The sequence below is a fragment of the Dermacentor andersoni genome, chromosome 10 (genome assembly GCF_023375885.2).
Source record: "Dermacentor andersoni chromosome 10, qqDerAnde1_hic_scaffold, whole genome shotgun sequence".
NCBI classification, from domain to species: Eukaryota; Metazoa; Arthropoda; class Arachnida; order Ixodida; family Ixodidae; genus Dermacentor; species Dermacentor andersoni.
The window spans coordinates 65,764,342-65,774,331 of NC_092823.1; the positions used below are offsets into that span (position 1 = coordinate 65,764,342).

General features: G+C 47.9%; 1 protein-coding gene across 1 annotated transcript; it reads left to right on the plus strand.

Annotated features, from left to right (window-relative positions):
- The first annotated feature begins 3,023 nt into the window (after nt 1-3,023).
- Nucleotides 3,024-6,907, plus strand: LOC129388315 (uncharacterized). Its single transcript, XM_055078462.1, has 3 exons — nt 3,024-3,417; nt 3,973-4,023; nt 4,623-6,907. The coding sequence occupies exons 1-3, from the start codon at nt 3,283-3,285 to the stop codon at nt 6,576-6,578; spliced, it is 2,142 nt and encodes a 713-aa protein (XP_054934437.1). The 5' UTR covers nt 3,024-3,282; the 3' UTR covers nt 6,579-6,907.
- The last annotated feature ends 3,083 nt before the right edge of the window (nt 6,908-9,990 follow it).

A 9,990-nucleotide genomic window follows, 5' to 3' on the forward strand; every position in this document is an offset into this window, starting at 1 on the left:
TTTAAACGAACAGTCTCAAAAGCTAAGGAGGATTATGATTCCAAGCACTACACGTACCTTTCAAAGTCTTGCAATAAAAAGGCCCTGTTTAAATTTCTTAGATCGCGTAAAGTTATACCGGCGCCCGTGAATGTCGATTCTGTCGTTTTAACTACAAAAGAAGTGTCGGAATCACTTGAAAAAATTGCTCAAGGACTTGCGCAACGTTTCAAACATAAATTGCCCTTACACCTAAAGAAACCTCCCTTGGCAGACGACTTTGAGATAATAACAGCGACAGAGATTGAACGCATTATTAGTTCGCTGCCAGCGTCATCCCCCGGTCCAGATGTAATTACAACAGGAATGCTAAAAGTCTTATTTGATAATGCACCTCAGGACCTCCTAAACATAATAAATTTCTCTCTCAAGAATGCATGGGTTCCAAGAGAGTGGAGAATAGCTAAAATTATTCCACTATTAAAGAAAAAATCAGCTGGACTTGACTTAGACAACATACGACCAATTTCTCTTACTTCCAATGTCGTCAAATTAATAGAAAGAGTTCTTCACGGCCGTATAACAAATTTTATGGAGGATGACACCCTCCTCAGTCCTTGCCAAATCGGATTTCGTCCCGGCCACTCCATATGGTGCGCCCATGTAGACTTAGAGAGCCGCGTTAAACTTGCTCGCCGCAAACGAGAGTACGCAGCTTTGGTGACGCTAGATCTAGCAAAAGCATACGACTCTGTAGAACATTGTATTCTATTCGATAAACTTCAGTCTACGAATATCCCAAAATATATAACTGCTTGGATCTATGAATTTATAAGAGATAGAGAGTTTTATTGTTACCAACGCGGCATTTCGACGTCCAAACACAAGCAGACAAGAGGTGTACCACAGGGTTCCGTTCTTTCCCCTATATTATTTAATATTTTGCTAAGCACAATTCCTTTGTGTCCGGAAGTACATGTTTATGTTTACGCGGACGATATCGCATTTTTTACGTCCGCTAATAATATACATTCACTACAACAGTCGTTGCAGAATTACTTAGGAGTGCTGGAGACATGGCTAGAGGGGTTATGCATGTCGTTAAATATTAGCAAAAGTGCGGTATTGGTATTCCCATTAACTGCACAGGTGCAAATTACTTTACAATACCGACAGGAAATCATTCCTCAAGTCGACGAAGTCAAGTACCTTGGTGTCATTTACGATGGCAAACTCACCTGGCGCAGTCACATTGAACATATTAAAACAAAGGCAGAACGAGCCGTAGCTATGCTCCGCCGGCTCAGCCACCGTCGCTCTGGACTACGCAGGGATACCTTACTGATGATCTATAAAATGTATGTTCGACCCATATTAGAATTCGGCTGCGTGATACTTTCCGGTGGCCCCGCCTACAAAATTAAACCTCTCATACTTTTAGAAAGAGAAGCTCTACGGTCATGCCTCGGGCTTCCTAGATTTGTTGCCAATGCTGTTTTATATCAAGAAGCTCATATACCCACCCTAGATTGCAGATTCCGCATGCTTACGGTTCAGACATTTTTAAAAATTTATGAGTTTTCAAAAAGACGTACGCAATATGCCTTTATCACTGAACCTGCTGAGTTTTTCCAAGTATCGTGGTCGAGATTGCACAGCCCTCAGATAGTATTCGTACAAGCACAGTTAGAAAAACTGGATGTATCCATACGCCAAGTTTACCATTCAAATGATGCCTTTACAGACCTCAAAATTGAGTTCGAGGACATATTTCCTAATCATGCAAAACTATTACCAAAGCAATGTTTAATTAATATCTTAAACGGCCACCTGCACCAGCTAACCACTGACAACGTAGTAGCTACTGACGCTTCTGTTTGCAATGAGAGGGCAGGAGTGGGGATCTTCTCTGAATCTCTTCAATGGTCCTACTCCCTTCGCCTTCCCGACTTCACACCTATATTTCAGGCAGAACTAGTAGCGATTATATTAGCATTACGAAAACTCCCCCAAAAAGACCCATTAGCTGTTATCATGACCGACTCGCTATCTGTATGCACCGCACTAACTGCATCATTAAATTCAGCAATTCAAAGAACATTTCGTTCCATGATACCTCCGTACTTACGAAAAGTATGTTTGCTTTGGGTACCGGGACATCGTGGGTTGCACTTGAATGAAATGGCAGATTCACTCGCACGAGCATCCCTTAACGGCCCTATCATACCTGTTTTGCCGACATCAGCTTATGTCACCGCGGCAAGGTACAGAAATTTCGCTGTATCTCAAAATTCTGCAATATCCATGCTAACACCTTGTTCTGAATTCCACCATCTTGGCTTCCCATGGAATATTAATTGGTGTCCTTCAAGGCAATTGGAAGTATCTTTTACAAAATTGAGATGCCGTATACCTCCTCTAAATTTTTACTTACACAGGTCTGGTCTCGCGATGTCCCCTCTATGTTCTTATTGCAGTGCACCTGAAACTATCGAACATTATTTTCTCTCATGCCGCCGCTTTCTAAGACAAAGAAGAATATTAGAATACTCATTTACCAAACTTGGCCTATCACTAACCTCGACAAACATTCTTTCTTTTGGGGCAACTTCACTGGGAACCAGCCACAGGGATGCTTTTCTTGCTGTTTACAATTTTATTAGAGAGACAAAAAGAGTACCTTGCTGATTTTCTACAATTATCCATAGTTTCTATTACTTAATTCCTTTACGTTAAATTATTTTATCAAAATTCTTACCAATACTTTCATTGCAAGTCTAAATTACAGTTCTATCGTCCCACGCTCCAATATTCAAATCTAGTTTCTCTATACTTCTAACCTTACGGAAAACCGCCTGCTTCTTGGCCAATCCCCCATAGTGGGTACGCGCCACTGTCTGGGACACAAGACAAGACAAGACAAGTTCGCCGTCGCAAAGACCGACATTGAAATTGGTGCATATGTAGATCAAATCCAGCGGAGGTCTCACGTGTGCTCTGTGTAGCTCTATCTGGCCGAATAACCACAAAGTTGCCTGCGAGCATAACACATCTCATCGCTAAGCGAAAAATGCTTTATCCGTGTTTCTTTTCTTCTTTTTCTTTTTGCTGTCCTTGTAGTCGAGTACCACCTCGTCTTTGTCTGAATCATCATCGCCACCACCATTTATTAGCCCATCAAAGGCGCCTGCTGGCTGCCTATATACATAACAAAAAGGAAAAGCACAAGCACAGTAATGACATGTGCAGTAATCAGGAAGAACACAAAATTCGACTGGATAAAAGAGGAACTTCGGCTTTCAAATGGTATTTTTTTATCCACTGCATCCACACAGACCCCGGTTGAGGGACTTGGAACTGAAATCGCCCCCTGAACGGCCCCCGGAACTCTGTCCGGTGCGGAGTCCAATGAACCCGCTAATCCCGCTAAGCCGGCGTGTAAGTACACCAGTCTGTCATTCTCTACTCTCCGAATTGCATGACCTGCAGTAGAATACCTTGCCATCAATTTCTTTCCAGTCCGCAGGTATTGTATTTCTCTTGTCGTAGTTAAAGGAGTGGAGGAAAGCGGGGGGAGGGGGGGGACGAGATAGCAGCAACTAAGAAAAAGAAATTACGCCTGATTATGCCATTCTAAGACTCCGCTAAAGTGATTTGAAGGGCCATACAATCTTTAAACAACACATCGTAATGCAAATATTTGCTAATGAATACAGTGCAATTGATTAAGTTCCTTCTCTAGTAATTTTGCCTGACTAGCTCTAGAGGCTTGTCCCTTTGTGAGGCAGTCGTATGTTACTCGCACTACGTTTGGAAATCGCAGGATTGCAGGACTGACGTTGTTTCCAACCAATTGGTTTCAAACCAATTTCCACGGTCCCCACGTTGCGAACAAAGCGTCGTCCCTTTATTTGGGGATACCTTTATCTGGTTGCCTGCCATTTTTCGCAACCTTTTTTCTTTTTTTTTGTTTCTTTTCTTTATGACTTACAGACGCAGGACGCTCCGCCGACACAGCACTCGTCGTCAAAATCGAACCTGTGGGTGAGTACACACTTCGTTTTGGCCGAGTCGCAATATTAGGGCTGTTTAAACCGGCACAAAATACAAAGGCGAGATCGGTCGAACCATGGACGTCACTGGAGCCAGCTTTTCGACAAGATGACTTGTCTTCGCCAGGCAAACCCCTGAAAGCCCTCAAAGGCCTGGTAACACTTAACTAAGACAAGTCAATTCGTTGAAACGTTGGCTTCAGCGACAAACCATGCCCGACTATTTTAGACCACTTTAAGCCCTTATACTTATCTCAGCTGCTGCGTTATCTAAAAATACAAGCGCATTCATTCGGGCCATCATGAACAAGTGCCTCAGCAGTCACTTCGAGCTCTACACGGGCATGAAAGGTAGTACTCCTTTCGCGGTTGCTTAATCAGAGGGTACAATTGAAAGTTTTCGAACAAGTACACCTTTCGACGCGTACCTGTAGCCCCAGGTCAGGTATTTGGTCGCAATGATTTTTCTGCCAATGTGCATGTGAAATCTGAGCCAAAACCGTGCTACGAAAATAACGGTTTACGACCAAACAAATGCATCAAACATAACAACTACAGCGTCCTCTGATGTCAGTCTTTTTCTCTTCGCAGCCACACCGGCCCTTCTACAGGGGCCTGGTTCCCCCGCGCACTGAGAATGATAAGCCCCCCGTGATCCGCTTCAGCACCGCCATAGCTGCTGCCTCCGCGGTCCTCCTCGTGGCCTCCGCCCTGGTCTTCTTAGTCCTGTTCGTCCGCTGGGCTCCCCTCAAGCCCGAACACTGCAACACCGCTGCATGCAACCAGTTCGCCAAGCTCCTGAACGACAACATCGACTGGTCCGCGCACCCGTGCCGTAATTTCGATGCATACGTCTGCAGCCGTTGGCACTCCAAAAGCAAGTACTCGGTGAGAACGGAGTTGGTCGTCAGAGCAGTCGACGCCATGACGAACGTCGTCAGCAAGGACGTGCAGGGGACGCCCTCCACTGGCCAGGGCTTCCTGCAGAAAGTGAGCCTCTTCTACCGCTCCTGCGACATGGTGTGGCGCGGCGATCGCGACGAACTTCCCGTGATCCGAGAGTTCCTTCTCCGCGCTGGCATTGTCTGGCCGCGTCGACCCGGGACGCCCGACGTCCTGCGCACTTTGCTAAGCCTAAGCGTGGAGTTGGACTGGCCGGTCATCATCCACGTAGTGCTACAGAAGAAGGGTGTGTGGATACGCATACCTCTGTCCTTGAATATGGCTGTCAAAGAAAGTAAACTGCTGAGCGATCCGCAGGACAAACGCCGCAGCTTCGACTTCCTGAAGACTAAGTTCTCTGGAGGGGATTCCACAGGTGCCGTCGACTTCAGTGATACCAACAGGTTGGAGTCGACATTCTTGCAGCCCCTCGCCGACTTAGGAACAAGGGGCGCGACCGAAAAACTGAACTCAAGAAGTCTGGAAAAGAACAAGTGGCTCAAGTTGTTAGAGCAATGGAACTTGACTGCCGCGCCGTCCTTCTTCACCGATAGCCCGAAGTACGTAAAGAAATTTCTCGACCTGTGGAAGCGGGAAGGCGAGGCTCACACTCACCTCTTCGTCTCGTGGATGGCGGCCAGGTTCGTCAGCATGTTTGCCAGCCGCGATCTCATTTTCAACTTTTACAGCGTGACGAACCCCGAAACTGTTTTGTACCAACACGGACGGCTTTGCTACGCGCTCGTCTACAAGTTCATCGGAGATTACCTCTTCGCCCCGTACAACGCACAAGTGTTTCTGCCCGTTCGACGCGACGTGGAGCGCATTGTTTTGGACATAAGAAACGAGCTCGCGGCTCACCTCTCCTCCACGCCACCGTTCTCCAACGAAACGTCCGCGACGTTCCGGTGGGCTTCTCTGGACGTCGTCATGAGAGCTCTCAACCAAACTGCGCCCCACAACTCGAACGCAACTAGCGCGGCCGACACACTCTTGCCAGACATGAACAACTCTCTCGCACACAACTGGCACGCTGCGTGGCAAACAAGTCGATACGGGAGAGCAGACTCGGTTCCGTACACCTTGGGCTGGGAAACCATCCTGTCCATGTCCCTGTACACTCACTTGCACGACGACTTTGTCCTCGCGCCGTACGTCCTCTTGTTCCCGCTCTACGATCCGAACCTGGTGGACGCCGTCAAGTACGGATCGTTCGGAGCTGTCGTGGCAAGAGCGTCTGCTCAGATGGCCATCAAGCACTACGGTGGCGCTAACGCGACGGCGCAGGCCGTGGATGACGCATGGACATGCGTCAAGTCCATCGACAGAGACGCCACGTCGACGCTGCTGGACTTGGTGTCCCTGAACGTCCTCGCGGAAGCCTTCGAGGAGCATGGTTCTTGGGGGACGCTGGCGGTCGCCAAACGCTTCACAGCTTCGCAGCTCCTCTTCGTCTCCTGGTGCTTCCAGAAGTGCCGAGGACAGTCGGAGGCTCTGGGCGACGAATGCAACGCGGCCGTTCGTCACGTTGCCGCGTTCAGCTCGGCGTTCGGCTGCTCCCAGCGCGACCCACTTAACCCAGAGAAAAAATGTACCTTCTTCTAGCACTACCTTGTTATAGCCAAGACGTGAAACAACTGCGACCTAATAGTGACGCAGAGGTGCACGACACTTGTTTCCTGCATCGTTTGTGTTCGTTTACCGCCTTTTTTGGTTTTTGTTCTACTTTTCTGTCATTTATTTATATTTTAGCCTTCTGCGTAATATATGTAGCCACATCACAGTATGCATGTTGTGCGCAAGAAAAGTATTCGGAGACATGTATGCGCTTTTTAGACATTTTTTGTACCTCATCGAGTCGATGTATTTGCACAAATATGACTAAGGATGCGTTTCAATGCCCTTCTAAGGAGGAGGAGGAATGAACGTTTATTGTAAGAAACAGCGAGGAAGTGTCCTTTCTTCGCCCTAGGTGGGCGGCTCTCTTAGTCCAGAAAGCAGTTGGCTAATGCTGCAGCCCGGGCCCGGTCCACCAGACTTCGCTGATCTTCCAGGCTCTGTGCCTTTAACATTGCCTCCCACGTTTCTTGGATCGCTTGTAGCGGTTCTGAGGCATCATCTTCACTGTTTTTCTCGCGGTGCGGGCACACCAACACCATGTGTGGGAGCGTGTCTGGTACGTCACAATACCGGCATAGGTATGAGAATTTGGTGGGGTGCATTCGGTGCATAATTCCGTGTACATACGTATTTGTTTGTAGTCTGCGGAGGGCGGTGGCTTCTTCCTTGCTTAATTTTGGATGAGGTGGAGGATATTGTCGTCTTTCCAGTCGGTAATGTAGCAATATTACGGCGTAGTTGATGGGAATGTCCTCCACCCTCGTCGCTTTCCGGAGACCGTGCGGCAGGAAATCCCGGCTGGTATGCTCTCGGGCGACAGCATGTGCTGCTTCGTTTCGTGCCAGGTGTTCGTGGCCTGGGGTCCATGCGACGTAGGTGTCGGGTAGTTCTTGGCGTCTTGTTATTTCTTTTAGAATGTTCACTGCTGGCGGCAGAAATTCGGCCTTTTCGTAAGTTTCTACATGCCGTTTGCGAGTCGCTCAAGATGATTGCTGTGTCATTGCATGTGGCGATGCCGAGGACGATGGCCACTTCCTCCGCCGTTTCTGGATTTCTGGCCGGTATGATGGCAGCGATTAGCTCCTTCCCTTGGTTGTTGGTCACGGTAATTGCGTATGCTCTTCTACCTGGGTATTTTGCCGCATCTGTATATATCGTGCTGGGGTTCTTTGAGTATTTCTTGCTAAGCGCTCTAACTCTTGCTTGTCTTCTGTCTTTGTGGTATGTTGCATGGCAATCGGGCTTTCGCGTCTGAGTCTGCTATGAAGTTTTCGCAGTATGCGAGCTTGCGAAGTACTGCTCTGCCTGTTTGAGTTAGCTTAAGGCGTTCCAGCTGGCTGGCTCTGTGCGCTTCGCTCATTTCTTCCCAGGTGTTATGGAGGCCAAGTTTGAGGAGTGTCGTGGTTGAGGTCGTATTGGGGAGTCCTAGTGCGCTCTTGATTGCTTTTCTGATGATGATGTTGAGTTTTTCAATTTCAGCTTTCTTGAGGAGTAGATACGGGGGGCCGTATGTGATCCGGTTTATAAGGAGTGCTTGGATTAATTGGACGGTATCTTGCTCTTTAAGTCCTCTTCTTTGGGTGGTTATACGCCGAATGAGATGGGTTACTTGTGTTAGGGTCTTCTGAAGCTTCGGAAGCGTAGCTGCCCCAGAACCGTCTTTATGTATTGTGAGGCCAAGGACGCGGAGGGAGCCAACTTGAGGGATATCGATTCCATTGAGTCTGACGTTGGGATCTGGAGCGACGTAGGCTGGTGGTCTTCCCCGGGGCCTTGCCTTGAGTATAAGTAGCTCTGATTTTTCGGGGGCGCACTGGAGACTGCATTTTGAGAGGTACTGTTCTATCTGATTGATTGCCTCTTGGAGGGTAGTTTGCTGTTGGCCGGTTGTGGACGCTTTTGTCCATGACGTTATATCGTCGGCGTATATTGCATGGCTTAAATCTTCGATGCCATAGAGTTGTTGTGGGAGCTTAATCATTGCGAGATTGAACAGCAAAGGTGAAATGACTGACCCTTGTGGAGTTCCTTTGTTGGGCATTTCGAACTTGTCGCTTCGGACGTTGCCTATACCCACCGTAGCCGTGCGATCTTTGAGAAAGTCGTGTACGCATTCGTAGGTCCGGATTCCGCAGTTTGTATCTTGGAGACTTTTGAGGATTGCTTCATGCTTCACATTATCGAAGGCTCCTTTTACATGTATTGTTAAAATAGAGAACTTCTTGCGGCGTTCTAGGTGGTCCAAGAGGTCTTCCTTTAGGTGTAGTAGTACATCTTGTGCTGAGAGGAGCTGTCGGAAGCCAAACATTGTATCGGGCATGAGTCCTGAGTCTTCGAGGTATGTGGTGAGGTGATCGTGAACCATGTGTTCGAGCAGCTTTCCAGCGCAGGAAGTAAGGGAGATGGGCCGTAGGTTGCTGATTTGTAGTGGCTTGTTGTGTTTTGGGACAATAATTACTTTTGCGTGCTTCCATTCTGCTGGGAGCACACCTTTTTTCCCAGCAGTTATTCATGTAGTCGAGGAGTCCATTTAGGGCCTTGTCTGGGAGGTTTCGTAGGATCTTGTTGGTCACCTTGTCATTTCCTGGCGATGTGTTACGGGTCAATTTGGCAAGGGCGGCATGGAGTTCAGGGAGCGTGAAAGGGCTGTCGAGGGTGAGATTTGGTTCGCCTTTGTACGGTCGGGGATCGGTAACCTTGGGTGCTCAATGCCCTTCTAAGACACAAAATTGTTTAGTAAACGTACTGACTGCAGTACGGAAGTACAGACTAGCTCGAGGACTCTTGCACAGCAAAGTTGCAGCACTGCAGCCCACGGCACCCTCGACTGGCACTGAAGCTCCTGGCGGCGCAATGGTCTCCCGATGTGCCTCCAAGCGCAGACACTTCATGTTCTGGCTCTCGTAGCAAATGTACCCTCGACCTACAGACACTCTGCGAATAAGCTGAGAACATCCAGCTGGAATACTTCCCCTTGGCTACCAAAGTAGTCACCGGCATAGACCCAATCACCTTAACGCTGCATTTCCAGTTATGCTGCTTACTGAAGTTCGCAAGAAGAGAGATGATTAGAGCTAGATTGTTATTACGACGCATCGACGTGCATGAACATCGAGCACACTATACCTGGCAAGAAAGGCCATGTGGTTAAAATTAGGAGACCCTTTTTAATTCCAGTGCGTGTTGTGTTCACAGACCTTTGCTAGTCAGTAGGACATACGCATATTACCAGTACTCGCCTACGGGGAAGAAACCTGGAGGCTTACGAAAAGTGTTCTTAAATTGAGGACGACGCAATGAGCTATGGAAAGAAGAGTGATGGGTATAACGTTAAGCTAATAAGAAGAGAGCAGATTGGGTGAGGGAACAAACGCGAGTTAATGACATCTTAGTTGAA

Coding starts and splice junctions, on each gene's coding strand:
- LOC129388315 (XM_055078462.1), top strand. CDS start 3,283: ATGGTATTTTTTTATCCACTGCATCCACACAGACCCCGGTTGAGGGAC. Junction 3,418..3,972: donor TAATCCCGCTAAGCCGGCGT/GTAAGTACACCA, acceptor TATGACTTACAG/ACGCAGGACGCTCCGCCGAC. Junction 4,024..4,622: donor CGTCAAAATCGAACCTGTGG/GTGAGTACACAC, acceptor TTCTCTTCGCAG/CCACACCGGCCCTTCTACAG.